The sequence below is a fragment of the Ustilaginoidea virens genome, chromosome 4 (genome assembly GCF_000687475.1).
Source record: "Ustilaginoidea virens chromosome 4, complete sequence".
NCBI classification, from domain to species: Eukaryota; Fungi; Ascomycota; class Sordariomycetes; order Hypocreales; family Clavicipitaceae; genus Ustilaginoidea; species Ustilaginoidea virens.
In genome coordinates, this window is record NC_057319.1 from 5,708,443 (window position 1) to 5,734,038 (window position 25,596).

General features: G+C 47.4%; 9 protein-coding genes across 9 annotated transcripts; 4 read left to right on the forward strand and 5 right to left on the reverse strand.

Annotated features, from left to right (window-relative positions):
* Nucleotides 1-28: 28 nt before the first annotated feature.
* Nucleotides 29-1,006, forward strand: UV8b_06026 (uncharacterized protein; the record flags this gene model as incomplete). Its single annotated transcript, XM_043143523.1, has 5 exons — nucleotides 29-46; nucleotides 108-363; nucleotides 422-511; nucleotides 569-687; nucleotides 749-1,006. 5 exons carry the CDS (start codon nucleotides 29-31, stop codon nucleotides 1,004-1,006), a joined length of 741 nt encoding a protein of 246 aa, XP_042999463.1.
* A 1,483-nt stretch (nucleotides 1,007-2,489) lies between these two features.
* UV8b_06027 (uncharacterized protein) lies at nucleotides 2,490-2,946 on the reverse strand (the record flags this gene model as incomplete). The annotated part of the gene is made up of 2 exons (XM_043143524.1): nucleotides 2,490-2,822; nucleotides 2,875-2,946. The coding sequence occupies 2 exons, from the start codon at nucleotides 2,944-2,946 to the stop codon at nucleotides 2,490-2,492; spliced, it is 405 nt and encodes a 134-aa protein (XP_042999455.1).
* A 970-nt stretch (nucleotides 2,947-3,916) lies between these two features.
* Nucleotides 3,917-5,760, reverse strand: UV8b_16027 (uncharacterized protein; the record flags this gene model as incomplete). Its single annotated transcript, XM_043145795.1, has 6 exons — nucleotides 3,917-4,015; nucleotides 4,113-4,608; nucleotides 4,676-5,062; nucleotides 5,153-5,274; nucleotides 5,340-5,521; nucleotides 5,580-5,760. 6 exons carry the CDS (start codon nucleotides 5,758-5,760, stop codon nucleotides 3,917-3,919), a joined length of 1,467 nt encoding a protein of 488 aa, XP_042999460.1.
* Nucleotides 5,761-6,810: 1,050 nt separating this feature from the next.
* On the forward strand, nucleotides 6,811-8,746 carry UV8b_06028 (uncharacterized protein; the record flags this gene model as incomplete). Its single annotated transcript, XM_043143525.1, has 3 exons — nucleotides 6,811-7,749; nucleotides 7,828-8,264; nucleotides 8,344-8,746. 3 exons carry the CDS (start codon nucleotides 6,811-6,813, stop codon nucleotides 8,744-8,746), a joined length of 1,779 nt encoding a protein of 592 aa, XP_042999464.1.
* A 57-nt stretch (nucleotides 8,747-8,803) lies between these two features.
* On the reverse strand, nucleotides 8,804-9,895 carry UV8b_06029 (uncharacterized protein; the record flags this gene model as incomplete). Its single annotated transcript, XM_043143526.1, has 1 exon — nucleotides 8,804-9,895. The coding sequence occupies one exon, from the start codon at nucleotides 9,893-9,895 to the stop codon at nucleotides 8,804-8,806; it is 1,092 nt and encodes a 363-aa protein (XP_042999456.1).
* Nucleotides 9,896-10,891: 996 nt separating this feature from the next.
* On the forward strand, nucleotides 10,892-11,776 carry UV8b_06030 (uncharacterized protein; the record flags this gene model as incomplete). Its single annotated transcript, XM_043143527.1, has 1 exon — nucleotides 10,892-11,776. The coding sequence occupies one exon, from the start codon at nucleotides 10,892-10,894 to the stop codon at nucleotides 11,774-11,776; it is 885 nt and encodes a 294-aa protein (XP_042999457.1).
* A 2,451-nt stretch (nucleotides 11,777-14,227) lies between these two features.
* On the forward strand, nucleotides 14,228-16,049 carry UV8b_06031 (uncharacterized protein; the record flags this gene model as incomplete). The annotated part of the gene is made up of 5 exons (XM_043143528.1): nucleotides 14,228-14,645; nucleotides 14,710-14,823; nucleotides 14,891-15,023; nucleotides 15,097-15,511; nucleotides 15,576-16,049. The coding sequence occupies 5 exons, from the start codon at nucleotides 14,228-14,230 to the stop codon at nucleotides 16,047-16,049; spliced, it is 1,554 nt and encodes a 517-aa protein (XP_042999465.1).
* A 3,042-nt stretch (nucleotides 16,050-19,091) lies between these two features.
* UV8b_06032 (uncharacterized protein) lies at nucleotides 19,092-20,895 on the reverse strand (the record flags this gene model as incomplete). The annotated part of the gene is made up of 2 exons (XM_043143529.1): nucleotides 19,092-20,030; nucleotides 20,086-20,895. The coding sequence occupies 2 exons, from the start codon at nucleotides 20,893-20,895 to the stop codon at nucleotides 19,092-19,094; spliced, it is 1,749 nt and encodes a 582-aa protein (XP_042999458.1).
* Nucleotides 20,896-21,024: 129 nt separating this feature from the next.
* UV8b_06033 (uncharacterized protein) lies at nucleotides 21,025-21,696 on the reverse strand (the record flags this gene model as incomplete). Its single annotated transcript, XM_043143530.1, has 1 exon — nucleotides 21,025-21,696. The coding sequence occupies one exon, from the start codon at nucleotides 21,694-21,696 to the stop codon at nucleotides 21,025-21,027; it is 672 nt and encodes a 223-aa protein (XP_042999459.1).
* Nucleotides 21,697-25,596: the final 3,900 nt, after the last annotated feature.

Below are 25,596 nucleotides of genomic sequence, written 5' to 3' on the forward strand. Positions count from 1 at the left end.
CTCCTATTACAACACTCATCTCAACATCATGTCAGCCATATTGAAGGTAAGCTTTACACTCCAGTCAAATATCATTCGCAGTGGAAATGAAGCCAAATCTGTTGCAGTACGAACCTATCCGTCATGCAGCTTCCGGCTCTTCAGAGTCCCTACCTCTCGACGAGGTCGAGAAGCAGAATCTCTTTGATGAGCGGCCTAAATCAGGGTCTTATGCGGAGGAATTGCGTTCCAAAATACGGGTTTCCGGCTCCTGGGTCTTGAGCGGACTCCTCGCCATCTCCAATCTGGCCCTTCTTGTTGCATTCGTGCATCAAAGGCTAGGGATAGACAGCAGAGCAACGAAACACTGGCTCCCACCCGAGAGTATGCGCCCGCTTCGGAATCAAATTCCGTCGACCGTGTCGGCTGACGGGCTTGGCAGTCTCGCGTACCTCCTTGTTTGAGTTTCAAACATTGTTTGGGGCACCTTTGAACAACGAATCGGAATATGCGTGGAACAAGTTGATGCCAGGTACTTACTTCGGCCCTGGCAGCCGTCTTCGTCTATTTTCTAACTCGATTTAAACAGTCGGTCGCGGGTTTGTCATCGTCAAGAACGAAACTGTTCTTCCGGAGCAGCCGGGCTTGAATCAGTCCATTTCCGAACAAAAGGCAATGGTGGCCGTGTTCCATCAACTTCACTGCCTGGTAAGCAAGAAAAAAAGTGAACACTCTCCGCAAAAATGCACTATTCTAACTGAATGCGCAGTACATGGCTCGAGAGGGTTTCTACAGTGCCGTCGAAGGCAACGTAAACAAGGTCAGCAGTGCTCACTTGACTCACTGTTTTGACTACCTGCGGCAGACTATCATGTGTTTCGGAGACACCACGCTTGAATGGCTTCCGGCTCCTCCAAATGATATCGGAAGCACGGGATGGGGATTTGAACACACGTGTCGCGACTACGGCGCAATTGCGGAATGGGCAGAGCAGAATCGGTTGAAGACAACTTTCGGAATCCATTGACGTGGGCAAGTGACTACGGAGTGCATGAGCATAAATTTTGTTCTTGCAAAAACTTGAATTATGTTTCTTAACGTATCTTGTTAGAAAAGTTGGACATGTGTTGAATAGAAAAGCTGGACATGTGAATAATTTTCTGATTGAACTGACCAGCATCCAATCATGACATGGCTCGCACAGCAAAGTGATCGAAAGAAAACATGCAAAAATCGGTCTCTGGGACTCAAAGAAGCGTCATTTATTTATTCCCAGCTCGTCACGGGTTTAAATAAACTGTTGTACTTGCGAGGCTCCGATTCATGCTTTGAGGATACTGCAAAACACCACGACATAGGAGTCGAGACCTTGGCGAAAAGTAAAGTACGGGTGGGAATTGTACGTTTCAATTGATGGCTTTAGGCCATTTTCCATTTGACATTCGTATCTGCAGAAAATACGCGCTAATTTTCTTCACCATAAAACAAGGCTAATTAACGGCGGTACTTTAGTCCAGGGCTGTAAACTGTTGTCACATTTAGATTTTCTCGCATTTTTAGAAATGAGAATGCTACCTCTATGTCGAAGGTCCTACCTTATATTTTATCCATGGATTTTATGCGATCAATGGCCTTCTGGACACAGGAAGGCTTCAAAAGCAAGGCATTATCCAAGGTCACCAAACTACTACATAATTTCGACACCGCTGTTTTCGACCTCAGGGTTTTTCATCTTTCGATATGTATAATCGATAAATATAACAGAAAGTAGATTTTCCGTGTCTTATTCACGCAAACAAAGAGTTGGCCGAGTTAGATTTCCACATGTCCTTGCCGCATATCGGCAGTTGCTGATATCTTTTATACTAGAAACCAGGCATGTATAAACTCTCGATTACCTTGGCTTCAAGAGCAGCCTGAAGTGAAAATTTGCGAATGCCCTTTATCTTCCTCAACCAAAGCGGTATACCTGACGAGAAAGCGCCAAAAAAACACGTTTTACTTTATACTCGAGTAATGCAAGTTTGCATGTGTAAAAAGTTGTGACGCTTTTATTTCCGTCAAAACCGTAGCAGTTATAAGAGAGCTCGCACTTTATTCTCCGAAACAGCTTTGACCCATCAACAAGTATTGGCCAAGTCACTAATTCTTACTTATAAAATAGTGGCCGTCATTGTCACCCAAGAACCAAAATCCTGAGACGAGGGCCCAGTTCCCAGACTAATGAATTATTCATGGCATCTTGCTAATCCAAGCGAACTGAGCATCCTGTGGGATGATTCATCCATATGATGGTGTCTCATGGTATGAATAGAGTCTTCCCACATGAAAGAGTCGCAAACGAATTATCATCAGAACGGCTTTAATTCGTAACACTATATATAAGCTAAAAGCCAGGGTTCTTGCGCCCGGTTGCGGCAAAAACGGGTTCCTCTCTGTCATGGTTTCCTATATCAACAGCATGCCATGCAGCTGTTAATTCCTAGGTAACAAAGTTACTATGAGCTCCGTCACTTATTGACGCCAATGGCGTAGTCCTCGACGGCATCCCTCTTGTCCACGCCAATGACGTAGTCCTCGACGGCATCCCTCTTGTCCACGCCAATGACGTAGTCCTCGACGGCATCCCTCTTGTCCACGCCAATGGCGTAGTCCTCGACGGCATCCCTCTTGTCCACGCCAATGACGTAGTCCTCGACGGCATCTCTCTTGTCCACGCCAATAACGTAGTCCTCGACGGCATCTCTCTTGTCCACGCCAATGACGTAGTCCTCGACGGCATCTCTCTTGTCCACGCCAATGGCGTAGTCCTCAACAGAGGCACGCTTTGCCATTACATTCTCCTATACTTAGTCAGAGACGCCGCATTGGAAAGGTTGGAATGTTCAGTCAAACCTGGAATGTCGGCGCAGCAACCACTGCAGCAGGAAACCCAGTGGCCAAGATGGAGATGAGCGAAAACTTCATGATTGCAATTAACCCGTGTGAGGTAGGAATTCTGTGAACTCTGAATTGATGTGAACACACCCTTCTGAACCAAATATCATTTCCCATGAGAGGTCTGTTTTATATATAGAATTAGGCATCACTCATACTTACGTGGCGCGGCGCCAATCTTACAGTAAAAGGCTTCCAACTGAACATGTTGGCCGCGCCAAGTCCGATCCGCGCCTGGACTTGAACCGCAGCGCTCATGGAAGACGGCATATGCATAGCGCGCGGCAAATGACTACATGCCGCCAGGTGATGCATCATCCCCCGCTTGCTTTGATTCATGTATGGTAGCTCACGCAGCAACGACTTTCGGCCACGCATCGGGAGCTAAGCCCAGTAAGGACGAGGGCTGCCGGTAATGCATCTTAATAGTTCTTACTAGTTGCATGTCGCATTGGCAAAGTTTAACGAACACCATCACAACCCCACAAAGCAGGATTGTTGATACTTGACCATAGGAAGGGACAATATACGGCATTAGAGCGCTTCCGCGGCCCATCGCGCGAGCCTATCTTGGCATATTGCGCCGCAGGAACTCAGGAGACTCGAAAGTGATGGTGTGTGGTGTGCAGGAAGACAACGGAAAGTAACTGCATGACTATATACCAAAAGGTAAAAAGATGTCTCTTTCGTTTTTGGGCTTAGCTCGTACTGCATGCGTCCTTACGTCGTCCATTATTCACGTGTACGTTCTTACTGCTAGAGCTGCGTTGTATTATGGATTAAGGATCAACTGTTTCCTTCTATACTACAGGTAGGGCCACCAATTGTTTAGCCCTTAGTCGTCACAGACGGGTCTTACTACATATTTCCAACACATTTCCCCCGACTTTTCCACACCTGCTGGGTAGTGACACTGTTGATGGTGATCCTGCTGCAGCAGTTGCCGCCGATACGGAAAACTGAAAATGGCAAAACCCGTCCATTATGCGTAACTTTGCACTTATTTTCGCGAAAGAAAGCGAAAGTTTCTTGTTGTCGGCTTACCGGCGCTGTTGCCTTGTGCCGACCCCTCGACTTGCACATCAAAGCGCCGAAAAATCTTGGCAGATCATGTCAGTCGCCACTATTGACCGTTTCGTATTTAAAAAAAAAAAAACTTCTCTGCTTTTTCAATATTTTCTTGTAAGGACACATACCTCCGCTATTGCTTTCTGAAGTTGTAAATGCGCAAAGTTTTTGGCCAAGCATTTTCGCGCGCCGTAGCCGAAGTGGAACGAATACCGCTGCCACTTACGCAACTGACCAGGCGAGGCTTCCAACCATCGCTCTGGTCGAAATATGCTCGAGTCTTCACCGTAGAGGTCCTTGCTGCGCCCTATCACCCACGGGCTTGTAGAGACAGAGAATCCTGGTGGTACGTATTTTCCATCTAGAACTAGGCCTGTTTTTCTGGGAGAAAGCCGAGGAAGTTGGGAGATGGTCGGGGTGTAGCGAAGGCCCTCTTGAATGCACGCGCAAAGATATGGTAGCTTCTTTACTTGACCCTCAGACACGATGCTTGTAGGGTATATCAGGCCTGTTTCCTCGGCGTGGCAAAGTTCGTGGTATAGCCTGTCTTTGATGCTTTGGTCTCTGGAGATGAGAAACACAATTGACCATAGGTTGGAAGGAGTGACGGAGGAACCGGCTAGCCTGCATCTCTTATAAGCGATCTCGTCTTCGACCGTTATTAAATGCAAGGGTTGGTGTGCTCACTCACAACGCAAAGAGTACCTCTGCCCTGACGTCTGTCATAGAAATACTGCCCTGATGCTCGGCATTCAGAAACGACCACAAGAGGCTTCCTTCCACCAAAGTCTCCCGGTCTATTTTGCCAGAGGCATCTACTATCGAGTCTACGATGCTGTCTCGCTCCCGCATGAAAACGCCAATTCCCGTCTTATCCGTGGGGCGAGCCATGAGAGCATAGCGGCCGAGCCGGGTGTTACGGACATACCAGGAGAAGTTGTCTTGAATGGACAGGAAACTAATCCATGCGAAGGATTTGTTATTGTGGTAAAGCAAGTTGCGCACATCCTTTTCCGCTTCGATAAACCCGATTGGCTTCCCAGAGACCAATTGGCTTGTCGCATCGGCTGTAAACCAGCTAAGGATGCATTAGTGAGTAATCTAAGGTCCCTCTCGACTATATCATTGGATGGGTGTCATAGACTGTGTTAGAAGCATATGAGCGCACCTTGCGTATTCCAAAAAGTCGGTCCTTCCTTTCTCACGAGTGCTTATATTTAATTTTCCGAGCCATTGCAGCAGCAGGTTGTTGATCCGAGACTCGAATAATTGCAAGTTGAGGTGCGAATACTTGTCAAGAAAATTTTCATTAATCCAAGTAGCCAAGAAGAGACAGGCCATGGCTTTTTACTCACCGCAGTTGCTATGGCCTTCTTGGATGCCACATGCTCCTCGTGGTATTTTCTTGTAAAGGTCGAATGCGTGTCAAAGTTTGGCGCGAAGAAATCAGACTTATCCGCACGTCGACCGTAGGCTACATGGAGAAATTGAGGGTTTTCGAAAATAAGCCCGTTTGGACTGTAACGCACAACTGGTCCTGATAATGTGGTGAAGAAATTAGCCTCGGCAACTAAAAAAAGTTGCTCGCATCTTACCATATTCTTCATGAAGCTTTACAAAGTTGTCTTGAAAGTTGGGTTGGAAGTTCCAATATGTTTGGTACAAGCCGGATATGGAGGCAAAAAAAGGCCCTGGAAAGTGCGACAGAGGATGCAGCCAACGGCGATAAATCAAGAAAAAAAGGCAAACAAGAACCAAGAGCAGGGTATAGAACATCTTATGTGGCGGAATCGAAATGTGTATCTTTATCCGGCAAACGAAGTTGTGTGGAGGTCATGTTGTAATTGAATCTGCATGAAGGCAATAGGCCAGACATTATATCACAGGCAGCACCGCCACAAACATCTGGCGAGCTGCGGATAACCTCGCCTCCGATGACCTACTACAATTGGGCAAGAGCCGCCAAGTCTGCTCTGAGTCCTGCGGCGTAGACATTTTATGGATACTAGCTCGAGAGATACACTTATCATCAATTAATGAGCTAGGCCTGCAAATACGATTCTTAAGTCAAGCAAAGTTGACTACTATCTCAACATCCAAGTAGCGCGCTATGAGATAAGCCCCCAGGTTGGTGGATTGAATGCGCTTAATAAAAGAGGGGAACGACTCCACGGTCTGAGCGAAGTGTACTCTGTACGTGGCACCTCGAAAATATTCATTTGCATTCCCAAGTTGGTCCGATTGGCCCAGGCACCTCAACCCTTGGCTGCATCAATTTACATTGTTGTTCAGCCATGGAACGCGCCCCGGCATCCATTGTTCCTTTCGACGGCTTTGATCCTATCCAGAAAGTGTTGAGACTGTATCCACCACCCCCGGACCATCGCAGTTCGGATGAGCGATTTTTCAACCTACCACGCATGCTGGTGATGCATTTCCAGACACAAATGCTTCGACGTGACGCATTTGGTGAGGATTAACCGGCCCGTCGCTCGTTATTATAACCCGCGCTAATGCGGGTTTGCGGCGCCAACGCATACCAGACAATTTCACCAGGTTCCGCCTGCATACTGTTTTCTCATCTGATCTGCTCTGTAACCAAGGCAGGTTTGTTGAACGGGAGCATACAAGCCATGGAGCTCGCTTCCTCTCCGTTCTTTCATGCGGCTCAGCCCGCTTGTAATACAGAAATAATATCGACAATATCCTTTAGCGCTTGCCAGTTCGAACCGGCTAGACAAGCCGTCTCTTCAATGTCGTGTCGAGCTAGATTAAGCCACGATTCCGAGGACCCAAGAGTCGACTGATATTTTCGTCCGCTCTGTCATGGTCAACCAGCGCAGCAAGTCAGGATGCTGGACTTGCCGACTGCGGCGTAAAAAATGTCCCGAGGACGGGTTTCCCTGTTCCAACTGTGAATCGAGAGCCGTTGTCTGCCATGGGTACGGGCCGCGGCCTGCCTGGAAGGATCGGGGGCTCCGAGAAAAGGAAGAGGCGGATCGACTGCAGCTTCAGCGACGCGCACAATCGCACGCGAGACGGCACTCTGCGACTTCTCTTTTCGCCGCCTCCAGTCAGTCTCCCTCCGCAACCTCCGTCTCGGCAACCAATTTCCAGTCTTCTTCGTTTCCAGAGTCGAGCGTCGCTGGACCTCTCATCTTCCCCGACACTCCCGACATCCACACCGAGATCCCACTGCTGGACACTTCAACGCTCCTGTCGGAATTCTGGGTGCCCGATTTTGAGGCGCTGGCTTCGACGTCGACTCTGTGCGACAACTCCGTCTTGGCCGTTGAACACCCGAGTCCTTCTAAAACAGCTCAGGAGGAGCAGCCCATCACCACGCCTTTACTTTCACCCACCACCAGCGTGCTGGACTTTTCCTCCACTCGAGTCACGCCATCGGAAGAACGGGAAATTGAGCTTATGCTGCAGTTTCTGGGAGAAGACTTTGCTAAACAGCATCCTTCTGATGAGCTATCGGGCCTCAAAGAGAGATTTTGGCTGGTGTGCATATTCAAACGCTCCTCCACCTTCTTCTACGCTTCATTGGCGACGAGTTCCTATTTCAATTTCTTGAATGCTCCAGCGCACGATGGTAAGCGCACTGAATTCTTCCGGGAGTATGACCAGTATAGAGAGAGTGCAACAAAGGGTCACCGGGCTCTCTTGGAGGAAGCAAATCGCGAAAACATCCTTCAGCCACCTACGGACTTTACGCTGGGTGAAACCATCATTTGTAGTATTCAACTAGCCATACTGGAGGTAAGCCACGTCTTAAACTTTTGTGCCAATTGCCAGGTAGTAGAGATCGTCGGGTAACCAACATCAACTGGCATTTAGTCGCTTGGAGAAAACCATCAGGATACATTGTCACACATAAATTCGGCCGCGCGTGCTGTAGTTAGATATCATGAATTGTCCTCAATGACCAACCCTGATACCCCAGCGCAATCCTTCGTCTTACCAGCAGCATCCGTGGAACGAAGGGCGATATTATTCTTTACCTATATACTCATATGGATACACGTCTTGTATTGCTCGACGCAACAGACCATGCCGCTAGCCTCGCACATATACCGGCGACTGTTGTCCACAAGTTCTCCGTCTGGGTCCTTTCACCAGATTGTGGGCTTTGAGGGTTGGGTCCTCGTTGGCCTCCTGGACGCCATCGAAGTCTCTGTCTGGAAGCGGAAACAAGAATCCAATAATCGACTTAGCATGAGAGAACTGATCAGTAAAACAGATGCAATCGTATCCACCCTCAGTCACCAGATTCAGTAAGTATAGCCCATAGTTGTGCCTTTCTTTCTTTTTCCCTTTGAATATCTCTGGAACGGCTTCCTCATAACTGAGTAGGCAGGACCGTCATGTTGAGACACAAATCGTTGCCTATGCTGTTGTACTTTATACCCACACTCTTACTTCGGGTTATCTCCCAGAAGTCCCGGACATCCGGCAAACGCTAGACAAGGCCATTCCCGTGTGGCAGAAGCTTTCACTTTCTCCAAATAGTTTGAAACGTCTATCATGGGCCTTTTGCGTCTCTGCAAGCTTGGCGCTAGGATCGCATCGTTTAGTATTTTCAAATATTCTCTCCGACGCTTCCGCTTCCGTGGGATCCGATTCCAGAATTGTGAAACTCCTACGGTCCTTGGCCGAGGAATGTTGGAGGATCCTAGACACCGGTGCTCCATCGTGCAAGTGGGAAAATGTGATGAAAGAGTTGGGACACGACGTATGTAGCACGTTATTTGCATGATATCGACTCATAGATCGATCCAAAGGGGAGGGGGGGCTACAACTCTTGCATGCTTTCCTACTTGTTCAGCTCGAGAACTGGGCACCATACATCCATCGAGCCCACCGTCGCCGTGTTAGTCGAGCCCAATCGCTCCATCTCTGATTGAAGTTTCAAAATGGCCGCATTAATTTCCTCTCGTTGATTTTCGGTCAAGCAAGCGTCGGCGACGCGCTGTTGAAATACTCGTCCCAGTACAAATCTCACTTCGAATTGACCCTCCCTCATGTCCCCTGCCGAGGAAATGAAGCGTTCCTCTGTAACCTTAAAACCGGCGGCGTGGGCAGCTTTAAGAATGAGTTGTTGGTCCACCCCGACGCGAACGTTTTGTTCCCTCAGTCCTGGCTCGCTGGGTGTCTTATACCGATAAAGCAATGCTTGGGCCTTGGCTGCGAGGATGTGTGCAACCTGGCTCGGACAAGTTGGCTCGTAAGACCATTCAGCCAGGTAAAGACGACGGATGCGCGCCTTTGCTAGCGTTTCGAATAATGAGTAGACGGCTTGATCGTTGGGAAAATACCATAGGCTGTGGCATAACGTGACCGAGTCAAAATGTTTTCTCTGTCCGTCCAGCTTTGCAAGATAGGACGGAGTATCAACAGGGAAGAAGGAGATTCGCGGTCCAAGAACAGACTTCTGGATATGATGATGGGCCTCTCGCATGGTAAAGGGGTGGCCGTAGTCCAGCTGCGCAGGGTCGATGCCGGTAATGTGTCCGCGAGGACCAACTTCAAGAGCGAGAGCGAGACATGATTCGCCCTGACCGCAACCGATATCCAGAATCGTCTCACCCTCTCGCACTCCCCATGCTTGTATTATGGCCAATCGTTGCCTGAATCTGGGCGCGTGAAAGCTGGAGACAAGCTCGGCATCGTGTAGAGAGCTCTCAAGGAGAATGTCTATTTTGGAGGCGGATTTGGGATGCAGTGCACTGCCTGGACCGAGATTCTCAATCATGATTTGCACTGAAACGGTAGGCTTCGTGGAAATATAAACCTTTCTGATGATCCCGGCAACTGTTTTGCAATCCTCTCGATAGACGTGTGTTTTATATGGAAAGGAAAGAGGAAAGAGGTACTTAGCCGCCACTATCACGGGTGGGGGTCGCATTGTCCCTTACCCTGGTATTGCGGCGCAATCTCGCAATGGCGATTAGGCGTGGATGTTGCATTTATGCATTGGAATTACACCGGACTTACGGGCCCTAATGGCACTGTTTAAACGGGCACGTATCTGCCGGTTCCCCATGCAGTAAATATCCATGACCATTCTGGCCAGTTCCTTTCAAACTTGCCGCACAAGGTACACTCATCAGTACGAGGGAAGATCGTTCAAGTTTGGCAGGAACTAACGCCATCTGTGCATGTGCAGTAACTGCTTCCCATCTTGGCTTCCTTCGGCTGAAAGAGGACCCGTTTTGGCGCTCGGCGCCTGGCTAAGCAGCCACTTCTAGCGGGGTTAGTTTCTACAGAAAATAACGCTCTCTTGCAAAAACTGTTTTCGTCCTCATAACGTTCCTCAGTTACTCTACAGCGCGCGCGCCCAAGGAAGCTTTCATTCGCCTAACTATGCCATTTCCATCATTACCTTTCATTTTTTTTTACACGTTTAAAAGGCTGATTAATTATTCCAGGCAAGAAATTCACAGTATCGCGCGTGCCATAATGAATGCCCTGTACATGGTACAGTTTTAGTGGCGTGGCGTGGAAACAGGCTGGGGATCTGACCAGACAGTAGCCTGGTATTATTGCGGCACGTATAGTTTTGCAGTACCCCGTAATAGCCGCAATCTGGCGCCAGGGGGCAAGCGGTACGCCAGACTTGAAGTAACCTGAGCAATGTAGTAAGGTTGTTTAGTTGGCGGCGCTCTACGCTCGATCGTGTGACAAGTGGCGAGTATGATTGGCAAACGGCCGATAAGATGGAGAACTACAACCATTGGGGCGCTTTCAGTGGAGTTTCCGTTGATGCAAGTCTTACCATAAGCACAGCTAGATTAGACGTCTTAAGCTTGTCTGTCGCTTCAGAAATCCAACGATCCTATCGTCCTTCAACTCTGAGTGCCTCAATGTCGAACACGTGTCGCGTAAGACAGTATTGACAACAATGTCTCATTCTCTGCCTGTTCATTTCTTTGACATTGAATCCAATCTCCCAGGTATAGATACAGCCCTCAAGACAGTTTCTCTTTCTTATGAAACGCCGAGTAACCCCATGCCATTAGTCCCTTTCAAGTCATGGTCCTCCAGTACACTGAAGATCCGAATGGTCCTCAACTATAAGAATATTCCGTATACGCAAAGCTACACATCGTATCCCGACATTTGTCCACTTCTCCAAAGTCTCGCTGTCCTACCTCACACCAAGGGCAGACTGACGCATACCCTTCCCGCAATCTCTCATCCAGATTCAATTAAAGACAATCCGACCGGCACCATGATGGATTCTTTCCCCATCGCACTGCATTTGGATAAAACGTTCCCGTCACCGCCATTATTTCCCTCTGGGGATGCAAGCCACGCTTTAGCCATCGCTGTAGAAAAGTTGGTGCTATGTGCATCGGGCAAAGGTCTGTTCATTCTCCTACCCAAGGCTATCAATATTCTGGACGCCCGAGGCAAGGACTACTTTGTGAGCACAAGGTCCCGTTGGTTCGGCAAACCTTTACAAGACCTTGAGATTACAGACCCTCAGGAGGTGGAAAAAACAAAAGACGCCTTGAAAGCCGAGCTTGAGGTCTTTTTTCGGATGCTCGCTGGAAGGGAGGGCAAGGAAGGTCCCTTTCTGGAGGGTAAACAAGCTGGGTATGCAGATTTCATACTGGTAACATTTCTTTCTTGGAGCCATAGAGTGGATAAGAAGCTCTGGACGGAAATCATGGCAATGGGCAGTGGTGAGTTTCAGGTGCTCTGGGATGCCTGCTCTGCATGGATGGAAGGCCAAGGGGAGGATATTGAAGTGCCGATTCCTCCCGATGGTTCAGGAGTTTAAGATTTGCCATTCAGTAGATAGCGGCTACGAGAAGGCGATTTACTTGGTTGAGGTTACACCGCTTCAAGCAGCCATCATCTGCGCAAATTATTTCCTTCATTAAAGATCACTTCAGACGCTAATACTGAGGGCTGAAGACGCTGTAAGCTTGCAAGTAAACCATTGCATGACTCCGAAACATAAGATGAAGTTGTTGTAGAAAGCTGTGCTGATTTCCACATAGATGTCCCACAGGCCAGCTGAAACCTATAATAATTTTTTGTTATCAAAAAGCATAATACGGGTTGACAAATGTTTCAAGACGCATTTACTTGCGACCTCGGGGTAGCGAATAATTACTACTTCCTTGAGTTTGAATTTTCAGTACATCAGTCGCTAGGACCTTACTTATTACTGACAGGATTCAATGGAATTATAGACTGCTTGTGTTCAATACTATCGTAGCAAAGCACAAGGATCTTTCTTTTGAAACAAGCCCCTTCCAATTCACTGTCCTGCACTAAAAATAAGGGGTGGCCACGCCACGGCTAATGATGGATGCACTAGACACCTCTATATTCCTGGCGAAACACTCTAATACGTCGTGAGGCTCTCGTGTGGCTTTGGTGGGATGAGAACTTGAGATAGTCTAGCTCGTAGGCGTAGAAAACCGGGCGAAGACAAGACAATACTCCAAGCTCAACTCAAATTGTTGTGGAGGTGGAGCAGATGCTTGGCCGCCTCGAATCGATCCTTGGATTTGGCGCTGCAATTTGGCGCCGCGCCAAATGGCGGGGTAAGCATGTCTGCCGAACTCGCTAAACCAAATAGCATCCGGGCTTTGCGACATGGAATTACTCAATACATGCCTACTCACGTCGCCTCGCATCCCGGATACAGCCATCATAGTGAATTCACCTTCCCTCACGCCGATGCAGCCGGCAGTAGCTCTGACGCTGTAAACAGCGGGATAGAATATAGCTGGCCCAGACTGCGTAAGTCAAAGGAATAAATCGCTTCCGTGGACGCCGCGGGTCCTTCATCTAAAGAGACGTCATAGCATCGAAGCGCGGTGAGTTTTTTCTCCGAACTTTCAACTTTGACTAGGGTCTAGTTCCGCTGCTTAAATAATTCTCCGTGACTGGGGTACCATGTGTCTTGTTATTTCATCCGTTTGGCAAATGACCACAACTCAGCGGGCGACGCTAACAATATTGGGTTAGAAACGCGCCTCGACAAGCATGTGTTCGGAACGCCACCTTTAAGTAGTTGTCCCGGTCCACATTACTAAAGATAGTTCATCGCCGTGTCCTGGCTTTTCCGTCCTATGCATCACCGATTATCTGGCAAAGCGATAAAATCGGAGAACCAAAATCAGGTGCGTAGTATAGGTGCGTAGGAGTTTAAAAGTAAGGGTTTTTTTGAGGGGCCGCTTTAATCCTCAATTCTTGAGGCACGGCTTAGATAAGAAAAGGAAAATATGATTGGTTTGATAGATCCCAGGCAGGATGGTCATCCGCGCGGTTTCAGCACCCGTGACGCCAGTGCTAGCGGTACATCCCTTTGACTGTGTTAAGGTGCAGCTTTTGTAACGGACCAGGGTTTTAGCCAATAGAAAACCGTAAATTAAAGGGTACATTAGCAGACTAGTAAATAGTAGAGTAGTATAAGTACCGGCAATTTCCAGACTTTCAAAGAGCTACATCGCACTTATCGCACCTATAGGGCCAGGCATATAGCGATGTGAGGCTATTCCCACAATATTAGGCTGTCAACTTAGCAGTGATAAGGGCAGATAGAAAGGCGTTATTACTAACTCTTAAGATGTCACTTATTGGCTCTATTAAAAATGCCAGAAATCCCTAGTATAAGGATTTTAGTGATAAAGGTTTGGTGACTAGGCCAGTTGCCAAGAGGGTACCTTGTAGGTATTTAGCAAAGAGTGGGTCCGATACAAAAGCTGCACCTTATCACAGCCTAAGGGATAGGAATAATTCAATCAACGGGCGGGAATACATGGAACGGGCCGCTGTGGAGTCCTGTAGCAGATAAAAATGGGGGCGGGAAAGCGAGTAATGGTACTGGAGAACAGCATGCCGATCAATAATTGTGTACGAGACGCTCAATCAAGCCACGTAGGAGCTACCCCGTGCTGAGTGCTCCCACACTGGTAGTAAATGATGGTTTCCAATCAAGGCAGCTGATCTTTTTACCTGCCTTAAAGTGGATAAATCACTCACCAGGCCGCAGAACCTAAGTGCCCCGCTCGGTAAGCCTGACATGGCCGGTTTCCCGCCAGGATCTTCAAGCACCTTGGACATGATACGGAGTTATTGGCCATGCGTCCATCCTGTCATGCTGTGCCATCCCAAGCCCTGTGTCAGTTCCCCTCCTATATATCTATGCAGCTACTTGTCACTCTCCCCAATTCTACCCCGCAACTCAGCCCGTCAACACACTACAGATTCGAGGATGACTTGTGCGAAAACGGACGAACCGCGGAAAAGCGAGCCATCTCCTGTCGAGGCAAGCGGTCACTATGCGTCGAGCTATTTAGAGGATGAGGAACAAGACTTGGAACGAGTTTCCTTGTTGCGCACTACCGAACATGCGTCGATAGGGGATGAACGCGGCATTAGGAACGGAATTTTGTCCTGGTATAAGGGCTCCAACTCTGTAACATTAGCCACGTGCGTTTTGCTTTTAATCGTGGATATTGTTGCATCCGTTCCCATGGCTCCAAGAATGGTCCTCTTTGAGAACATCATCTGTCGAAACTATTATGGCGCATGGGAGAGCGACGCGGGTACAAGAAACTGCAAGATTGAGCCCGTTCAGAGCGAGCTAGCTCAAATAAACGGCTGGAAGGAAACATTTGACACTATACCTGGCATGTTTTTTTCCCTCTCGTCTTTATGACTTGCACATTTATTAACCTTCATCTCCTCCCATAGGCTTGGCGGTTTCTATCCCATACGGAGCTCTGGCAAATCGAATCGGACGAAGTAGAGTCTTGATATTAGCTTTGGTAGGAAGTCTACTTAGCGAAATTTGGATTGCCATTGTCTGTGAGTAGTCTGCAGTGCTGCAGCATTTCTCCTTGCTGTTTTGCTGCTTCTCCTGATCAGAATCTAGGCTCATTGCCGCAAACCTTGCCTCTTCGCACCATCTGGCTTTCCGGCATATTCCAGCTGATGGGGGGGGGGACTGCAACAGTCGTCTCGATGTGCTACACCATGATTGGCGACATTTGCTCCCCAGAGCAACGGTAAGGAGCTTCAAGCCGGAATCAGTTACCAAAACTCTCATAGTCAAATAATGACCGAAACGTTTCTATGCAGAACCACCGCCTTTTCTCAAGTTCACGCTGCTGTGCTCTTCTCTGAGTTTATATCCATTCCGCTCGGCTCGGCTTTCATTGCCGTGGATCCATGGATACCAGTCCTAGGCGCAATCGGCCTCATGGCTTTTTCAACAGCCATGACATTCTTAATCACCGTCCATTCGATTTCATTTCCTGTAAAAAAAAAGATGCCCTTGGAAACCCAGGGTCCTTCCTTAGATCCATCCAACCGATTAATGAAAACAAAAAATCCATTCAACGACAGGCTATTCTCATTCATCGGTCTCACTCCATTACTATCCAGAGATGTTGTATTAATGCTTGTGGCATTTTTCTTCTGTCAACTTAGTCGACAGTTCTCCGGTGTACTCCTCCAGTATAGCTCTGTTAAATTTAACTGGGACTACGCAAAGGTCCGCGCCCATGATTTCGAGAATGGTGTATTTCTACAACGCGATGACTGACATTTTATAATAGGCGTCCTCTCTTATTGCTCTTCGGGCCGTGTTAAATTTAATGGTACTGATCACGGTAATACCTCGCCTTACGCGATTCTTCAAAAATAAGGGATTACATCCAACAAAAGCAGATCAAAGCATTACCGTTATGAGCGGCGTCAGTCTCGCCACTGGATCTGTTTTGCTTTTCTTCTCCAAGACTCCTTCAGTGGCTATACTTGGCCAAGCTTTTACAGCTTTGGGATTCGCATTTACAGTCACTGCTCGCAGCTTCTTGACTTCCATGGTAGATGCTCAGTATTTGAGCATTTTGTATACTAGCATCACTGCTGTAACATATGGCGGTGTTATCGTAGGGGGACCGTTATTGGCATGCGCTTTTCAATGGGGTTTACGTCTGGGACATTTTTGGGTTGGCATGCCGTTTCTAATTACGGCCGTCTTATTTGCGACGGCTACTCTAGCGGTGTATAAGAGTAGAGGCAATTATTAAGAAGATTTTTTTACTAGCAGCTACCAAACGTCCCTTCCGAACGACACGTGGGGCGCTGTACAGAGCAGGCGCAAGGCACACTGTTAAATTACTAGGGTGCCGCGGAAATTTTCTTATGGAAATCATAGAAATCAAGAATATATGCTTCCGTGGATATTATATATCGAGGTTAGGACGAGGCAAATAGCCTTCTTGAGCTTGAAAGCCGCCCTGTAGAATACTAACTTCCTTGCGACTTGCATGCCGTTTGCAACCAGCTCGTGTCAACAAACCGACAACCGGTACTATTACTAAGATCGCTACAAGTCACAGGCACTCTGATAATGCAGACAAGGAAATTGATGACTCTGTAGAAGATGTGGATGTCCGTAAAGAGCGGTCTATCCGTTTCTATGCCCATAACCACTCAGCTGCCGTCCACCTCCATGATCCGGGGCCGTCCCTTGCCAATATATACTGCTGAGAGGCGTATTCCGTGGCAATAACTATGCATGAATAACTAATATACTATATGCTATATATTTATGTATATAAGTGGCTTGTCCTCAACTCTACTTAGTCTTCTTGCTTCAGGTATCTCAACAGTGTTCTGTCGTCCACCTGAAGGAGACCTTTCAGATCTGGCAGGCTCTCCAATTCATACAGAGGAATATACCTCCCATCTATGACGCAGTGTCCAAATATTCCCAGCATTCAACACATTGGGCGGTATACTCCTGACAACACAACCATAGTTTAGAAATCTGTCATGACTTCCTTCCTTACACGACGCATATAATAGGTAGATACAGCATTATTACATTGCAGGAGCTGCTAGGATATGCTTTCTCTCATTTAAAACAGTTGCGCCAACAGCTTATTTGCTTTGCCCTCGAATAGCAGAGGTAGTGTTGCATAGACGGAAGACGCACTTCTCATCGTTAATAAGGTCGACCACGCGCAGCGTAAGCTCGGCTATTCGGTCCACTTTCTCGGACAGCTTTTTATAAAACCCTGGTCAGTAGCGGCTGCTTCAGTGGCATAGAGTCGTGTAATCTACCGAACTAAAGCGTCGTCATGGCTAGGTATGCCGAGGGGCTTTATGCCCTCCTGGCAAACCGGGGTCTAGAGAGACTCACGCTTACGGTATCCATTCTATCACACATACCAAAATGCTCACCTATAGGTGTTGCCATGGTGGCTAGTCCCTAAATGGCAGCTGGCCTGATGTTTCAGGGGTAAAGTGATCCATTTTATCTTCCGACGTGAAGAATCCAAGCATACTCATGGTCCTCTGGCCGGGGCCCGTCGTACCGGCGTTAGCCATAGTAATTCGCCAGCCAGATCTCGGCCACAAAGCCCATTCTGCCGTGCGCCATTACAACTAGGTTTAAAAATTGCGAAGGGTCTAGATAATTCCTTATTATATAGATAGGAAGAATCTACACTCGGATGCAAAGACCTTATAACTGTGGTGAGAACTTCCTAAATGCTCATTCCTCCCGGGCTTCCACCAAGAGGAGTCAGGAATGGAACGGCTGCCGCCAAGCATAGATTATAGGGACACATAGGCAACAAGCAGACCACAGGGAAAAGTGGCCCTCGTGTAAGAAACAGGCGAAAGTGCGAGAAACAAGTTAAGACGTAGGATACAGCTTCGACCATTAGAGAGACAGAGAACGGCTTCGGGTTCCTTTCAAAAGGATAATAGAGTAGAAAGGGCCGGAGTAACAAGTACGTCTCCTGAGTTCATCATAGCGGCAGTCGAAGATATCAAGTGCCTCCCACATTCCTATCTCGGTCTTTTTAGCAGCTCCCCAGGAGTATAGTGCATATCTCTATCAGGAGCAGGCACATGGGGCGGCAGGAAGCCGGGAAATACACTCTCCCCGGGACCGAATTGCCAAGTCAGAGAATAGGAAATAAGATTAGAGATCGCAGGGATACCTTGCAGCGAATTCTCAACACGCAACGGGAGCTCGTGGCCTCCCTAGAGGCTGATCTCAGCAGTGGCAGCTCCTCCTCCACATTATCGCCGATGCTTGACCTAGGCCAGCAGACGCGAGCTGCTATCCCTCGGGACCTCTTCTGTGCCTAATGGACACGGCTAGGCAGTCAATTCATAAGCGCCCAGCGGACGTCAGTATGGAAAGCCCTTCGAAGAGGCTACATCGGGAGAAGTCTGGATATACTACGCTAGAGCTAGCTAAGTTGCTCGGGAGCTAGAAGTGGTATTCGAGTATGAGAGGGGGAGTCAAATAGAGCTGCTAGCTAGATAGAAATGCGAAGCGGCCCTGAACCGCAACATATTTAATACGATCGCAACTATTCAAACGCCCAAGTCTAGACTCTGATAAAATGCATAGAATTGATTCGAAAATACTTCGTGATGATGGACCAGGTAGGCCTTTTCATGTCGAGAAGGCATGATGTCCACCCTTTCGGCCGCAGTAGGCCAATAGCAACTAAATTATGCAGGCTACCAGGGATGGCATATTAGCGGCGAGTGGCGTCGTGTTGGGGAAGCCGGCATCAAATAATGGGCGATCGCCCGTCCAAATGCATGGGTTTTTTTTTTTGGCGCAGAGGCTTATTCTGATCAAGGCGCTTTGGTAGGTTTTTTGAGCAAGTCATAAACTCAGCAAGGGACCCCAATCGAACAATATAGTGAATTTATAAATTGAGATATTGCCAAAGATGTTGTGTGAAGGCGTGGCACCACTATTCGCCTCGCTCAGTTTGCTCGCCGTGTGCGCAAAATTAGGGCGCTTTTTCTTATGACGAGATATTATCCCCATAGTCGGTTGCCCGAGGCGGTAATTCAGCCTTCGCAGGCCGAGGGCATTTGGCTATATGATGCCATCGCCGATGAACATTAAAATGATCGCATTCGTAGTACTCAAAATTGGTGAATCTGATCCTTCTGTTTCGTCGACCTCGAAGAATCTCAGGGCCGGGTGCTGTAATACCCATATCATCGACATAAAGAACGATGATGACTTTTCCGCGTACAAAGATGCAGACTTCGGTGCTGAGGCTCTTGAAGCCTAGCTCCTCAAAATTTCATTCTTCGTCCTCGTCCTCCCTCCAGTCATCTTCGAACTTGACGTCGTGGCCATCCCAACCGCCCTCCTCGGCCTCGCTGTCTCTGTCATCAGAGTATCCATCATCCGCATGAGGCGTTGGCGCTGACGACGCCGGCCCCGGAGATGCTCGCGCGCGCGCCGTCGAGAGTGAAGGATTCGCACTCCGCACATACCGGCTGGAATCTTCTGTGCTGAGGTTGTCGTCCGCTGTCGACGTGTGTCTTTCGTCTGCCTCGAAGCTATCGTCGCACAGTGCCGATGCCGGCCGTTTCTTGCTGATGGCGGCGCTTTCGTTAGCCGTATCGACGTCACTGGCCTCTGTATGCTTCCAGAGAAACACTGAGCAGTCTCGGGCGCGCCATCTCTTATGACGGCTCTTGAGAAGGAGCCCCTTCAGCAATGGCTGCAGCCTCTCTGGTACCTCTTCCATGTGCGGACAAATCTTTTCGAGTATCCAACGTCTGAAGTTGCTTGGGTTCCATTCCTCGTCTAACAGCGAGTTCCAAGACGAGAAGAGCTGCATCTCAATAAGACCGAGAGACCACAAGTCGATTTTGTTGGTATAACTTCGGGGGTTCGCGAACAATTCGGGAGCCATGTAAATTTCTGTTCCAGTAAAGGTGTCCATCTTCCCTATCGCGTTGCGCTTCGAGGTGCCGAAGTCGGCGAGTTTGATGGTAAGGACCCCATCTCGGATGACGAGTACGTTGTCCGGTTTCACGTCCCGATGGGTGATGCCGCGCGCATGCATGAAGTCTAGGGCGCTGGAGAGGTGAACCATCGCTGTGATCCGGCCGTGTTCGTCGAGATCGTCAAGAGTTTCGGAGAGGTTCAAAGGTATGTATTCGACGATCATCCATGGCGGACAATTTGCATCCTCGGCGGCGACCAGGTCGTAGGCTTTTACAATATGTGGCTAGAGACGAGGCACATCAGTACTGGGTCCGACGGCAAGGCGGGACTGACCTCACATGGCCAAGCTGTATGATGTACTCATACTCCCTTCGCAGAGCCTCCCATCGCTTCCGAGCGGCATCGTGATCGTCGTTGGTTTTGTAGTACGGCTCTTTAGCACCGAAAATCTTTCCAGTCCTTATTTCTTTCACCATCATAACCGAAGCAGACATCCCTCTGCCGCCACCTCCCCACTCGTTTACATAGACCGCACCATGCTTCCCGCAGCGGATGTTGTGCGTCGCAGTCTCCGGCTGACTCTGGATGGAGGGAATGTACTTGGGCACGGCGCCTAGGATGTCCTGGCTGAACTCCTTAGCCCACCTCCGATAGCCCATCTTCTCGATCGCGGTCCGGTTCGGGCACCACGCGCGAAACGTAACCGCTCCGAGGTCGATGGTAACGGGACGAGAAAACTCAGTTGGTTCACCAGTCCTGCAAATCAAAACATTCTCGCCATCTCGTAAGCGAATCGTCCTGCTAGACAAAACCGTGATCCTCGGGTTGTGAGTGACGGGACTGATGTCGACTCTTAGGAGCCGCCTGCTGATACCTGTCTGGTTGGTTTCAGCGACCTGAAGATCGCATTTGTCGGAATCGCCGTCAGAGCCGACGACCCATCCTAGCGGATCGAACAGGTGTTCTCCGAATACTAGGCAGAGAAAGGGTGGCTTGAGTTCCTGCGTTTGGCCGCCCTTCCAGGCATCGTCGGCGGGGGGATGGAACGCATATCTTGAGTTCTCCGATAAGCCGAGAATGCCGTCGACACCGACAAATGACCCAAGAATTAGTACGATCTTGGCGAAATCGTTAGGCTGCCTTGACATGGCGGAGCTGGAATCAAGAAGAGTAAGAGCGTTAGGAGACGGTCAGAAGGCAGTGAGGGATCTCTGGCGCGGTTATAAGGTTGGGCGCTAACCCCTCATGAGCAGATACAGGCAGCCATCGTGCAGACATTAGCGCCGAACTCTTTCTACGCGCTTCACCACTCCTGCCTTGGCTAAAGTCTTGGTCTGTGACCTTGTCCTCCTCGCAATGCCGCCCTCTGGCGGCCGTTTCTGGTTTATTGGCCGAGGTCGACCTTTCTGTACCGCCTGCCTAGGCGACGGCTGTTTCTTACGCTCGCCCATTTGACGTGCTCTCATCCCGGCTTCCTGGCTCGCCACGCGTTGTTGGTAAACCTCTGCCTCAAGCCGCCAATACATTTGGTCGTCGATAGAATGTCGGATTTCCTTCGCCCCCGCCAAAGAGAGCCCGCAGCGCTTTAAAACGCCTTTGTAGGACATTGCGAGAGCCTGCCAGGGGCAAATGGCAAGATCCCTAGCCTGGGCAGCCCGAGCCCTCTGCAACATCATGTCCTCTAGGGCTGTCTTGTACTGATTGTACTCCACCATCCAATATGCAGAGCTAGCGATATCATTCCGGTACGTTTCGGCTTCGGCTGGTGTGAAATGGTTACGCAGCTCTTCGCATCTCCATCTGTAGGACTCTTCGGCATCTTCCGCGTCTTCGGGCTCTGGGGTTGCGTTTTGCTGGGCTTCGGCCAGGTTTTCAAGCCGGTTGGTAAGGGTTTCGGATGCCAGTCTGCTATGCGGGGCGGTTTTGACTCCGCCAGGAGGCGAGTTCATCACTTCGTTAGTAGCAATTGTATGTATGAAAAGGTGATGTTCTCGCGGTGGGGACGAGAGAAGAGGAAACGTGAAAATAAAAGAGAGGTCTCAGGCTAATCTATCGCGGTGTGCGGGGCTCACTAGCGAAGGTGCATAACAGTCCTTGATTACTATCTAACAAGGGCGAGTTGTACTCCTATCCCTTTGACTGTGTTAAAGTTGTCAGGAAGCAGGGAGAGAAAGCGGTATATTATAAAGGGTTGACCTGCCTTGACTCAATAATACTCAAGTCACCAGCTATTTATAGTAGGCACGGGGGTAGCCCTAAGGGGCTACTGTTCCCTCGGTTACATGTGCCACATTCGTAGCCGAATATTACCGACACATACGAATCTACCAGTATCCCCGCCGACACACCCCCCCAGGATATGCTTTATCGAGCATATCCTGCTATATAGCTAATTCCTATAGAAAATAAGATAGCAAATAGAACCATAGAAATCATTATACCGTAGCAAGAAGAGCGGTAGAGGTGCTATTATTGAAAACAACCCTTAGGGGTAAAAAATGCCCCTATTCGCACATATCGTATGTAAGGAACGTAGAAAACGATGGAAAATAATAATAACCCATAAAATTTAAGTCCACGTAGGAAAATATATACGGCTAGTAAAATGCATCTTCTTAATCTGTTTAGTAAGGCTTTTTATCATCCTTATTATAAGGCATATCCTCGTTACGATAAATATTATAAGACTGCCCGGCATCATAAGAGTACTTTAAGACTACTAGTCTAAGCTAACGGCGGAAGGTTTCAAATTTCTAGCCTATTAGGGGCTTAGTAAAACCATTAACAATTATATTACCTATCGGAACCTATATAATATCAATAGAGAACTCTTCGCGATTTCGCCCGCACCTAGGTAGCGGCACAGAACCGCCTCTAAAATCAATTCTGATAATCCTAATCGCTTCCTCTCATCCGTTTACCCCCCTCGCTTATAGCGCATCGCATCTAGGGAATAGACGCGGTAGGCGCGAACGAAGTAATAGATATCGACAGAGGGAATAGGGGCGGCATTACATATAGCCGCCACAACCCTATTATTACGATCGCGAATAGCATGCAGTATAACCAGACCGAAACTAAGCCTGCCTAAAAGCGGAAGCGACCTACTACTATTATAATTAAAGAATCGATGAAAAAGCTTTAGGATTATATCCCCCTAGCGGTGCTAAGATGAATACGAGAAATTATAGAAACTATAGCTAATATAGCCCGCGGTAAGGCTACCTTAGACCCTATTAGCACCCTTACCGATATAATTTCGAAGACTATCGAAAAAGCTATTAAATTAGCCCTCTAGGATATCCCAAAATAGGCGCCAGCTACCACTTAGGCAAATATCGCGGTATAAAGATACGCCGCTACTACTATACTACCCTAATATACTATCGCTCCCCTTCCGGTCCTGCTATATATCTATAGGGAAATTTTGATTAAAGGCAATAATATTAGCAAGGTCCTATACAACTAAATACCGGTCGAAATTATAGATACCATTAATAGAGCTACTATTAGGAACACTATAGTCGCGGCATACAGGCTATATAGCGGCGATACTATTATCACCTTTATAGAAAAAATAGCAAAAAGTCTTATCGCCGATATAACCTAGGTCCGACCCGCCTTTAGGTAGGAAGTAGAATTAAACCGATACTTATTCAGTCTTATTATTAAGAATTTCCCTACTAGCTATATAGCAAATATCGTAACTAAAGAAATTTATCGAAACCTTACTAAAGCGAATGGAGAAGGCTTTATTAGAGCCTCCCCCTGCTACCTATATAAGACTGCTATATATGCACCCCTAATTATAGGCGTAAACTCTATTAACCTCGCCAATAAGCTCTATAAGTCTAGTATTATCTACTAGGCAGAGATATTCGAAGCTAAACCTTATAATAACGCCTTATACCCCAAATAGTGCTATAACTACTTTAAGTTTGGATATATCGCGGCCTACTATGCAGCAGCCTTGCAGTATAGCTGATATAGTATAGAAAGGCACCTAGAAGGGGAGTAGGCCTGCCTAATAGTCTCCTATAGATAAAGGGAGTTATATTTTAACTATAAAGGCCTACACCTAGTATAATCCCGCCTCTATAGAACCTCGAATAAGTAATAGGAGTTAGCTAGGAATTCTTATACTAGCCGACCCAGGCTTTTTATAGCGCCTCCTATAATATCTGCAAATATTACTCCTATCGCGGAATAGAACTAATATAAAGTAGCTAATGCCTCGCCCCTAAGGGAACCGATCGAAAGTATTATCTTAAGAGAATCCTCCCTATATAAATATAACTACCGCTTTAGCTAAAAGGGCTCTATCTCTAGAGGAATATTTAATACTAGACTAAACTATACCCTTATTATATTCTTATAACCGATCCTAATGCTAAGATAGATTAAGACCCTATCGGCTTTAAAGCCCGCACTTACTCTAGCCTTAACCTCTGCCTCTATCGTAACTACCGATATACTACTGCTACTAACTCTTATACGCCTATCTATATAATATTAGTCTTTTATTAGAATATATAAAAGAAAACCTCCTTTATATAAATAGCATTTTACTACTAAAGCGAAGCTAATATTATAGCGATCTAAGAACCTACTGCGCCTAACCGCGCCCTGCCGAGCCTAAGCCTTAGTAAATATATATTAGCAGCCTATAGCAGACGAGCGGCGATATATATCTATAAGCGGTATGGTCCTAGTATATAGACCACCGAGAAAGGACCTAATTAGTATAAAGTCTACCTCTTTAAAATCGATATTTACTCTATCTACTCCCCGGGCTATAAATATAATTAGACTACCCCCCTTATAGACCTTATAAGGCTCCCGCCCTAACCCTAAAGCGTATTTATTAGGGACTTTAATATATACCATCCCTTATAGGATAGCCTAAATAGAACCTTACCTAATATTAATACCCTCTTCGACCTTATAATACGGTAGAGACTTAGCCTAGTAACCCCCCGCGGCAAAATTATATAGTAAGCGCCAAATAAAAGAAATAGCACTATAAACCATGCCTAGGTTATATAAGACCTTACTATTAAGTACCTCGGCAATATAGACCTCGCTAGGTCTAACTATATCTTATAGCTTATCTATATCGATACCGGCAACCTATAAGCCGCTAAAGCCCACCCGAAAAATAGCTAGAAATCCCTCGACTAATACCTCGCTTAGGTAGAAGCTAAAAACCGCCTTATGCTTACTACTACTACGGCCCTGCTTAGCTCTCCTAAAGAAATAGATATATATACCGAATAGCTTATTTGCTAACTCTAAGAAATTATAGATATTATAGCCCTAAAGAAAACCCCTAGAGCCCCTACTATAAAACCATAGTAGAATAACCGTATAAAAATAGCCGCTATTGCCGCGAAAAAAGTATACTAGAAGTAGGCAGTACGCTATACCCCCGAAAACTATAAGGCCGCTTAAGATGCAAAAGCTACCTAAACCTAAATTATATAAAAAGAGCAATAATACTCCTAGAGAAAAGCATTAAAGAAAGCTACAGTATAGAATACAGACCTCTAGTCCCTAGAACGATAGGCCAGACTATATAATAGCCTCCCCCTTAAGTCTAAAGAAATCCTACTACTCAAATGCGCTAGCCCTAGCCATCCTTTAGTAACTATATATAGCAAAAAAGCATAGGTCCTCGCTTAATATTTCTTCCCCTAGTCCTATATAATATTTAAGGATATATTAGACCTAATTTTCCCCTAACTCGCTAATATAGAATTCCCGCCGTATAAGAGATTTATATATAAAAAAATCCGCACCGCCCTTTACTATATAGCTAGCTAAAAGGCCCCTAGACCGGATGGGCTACC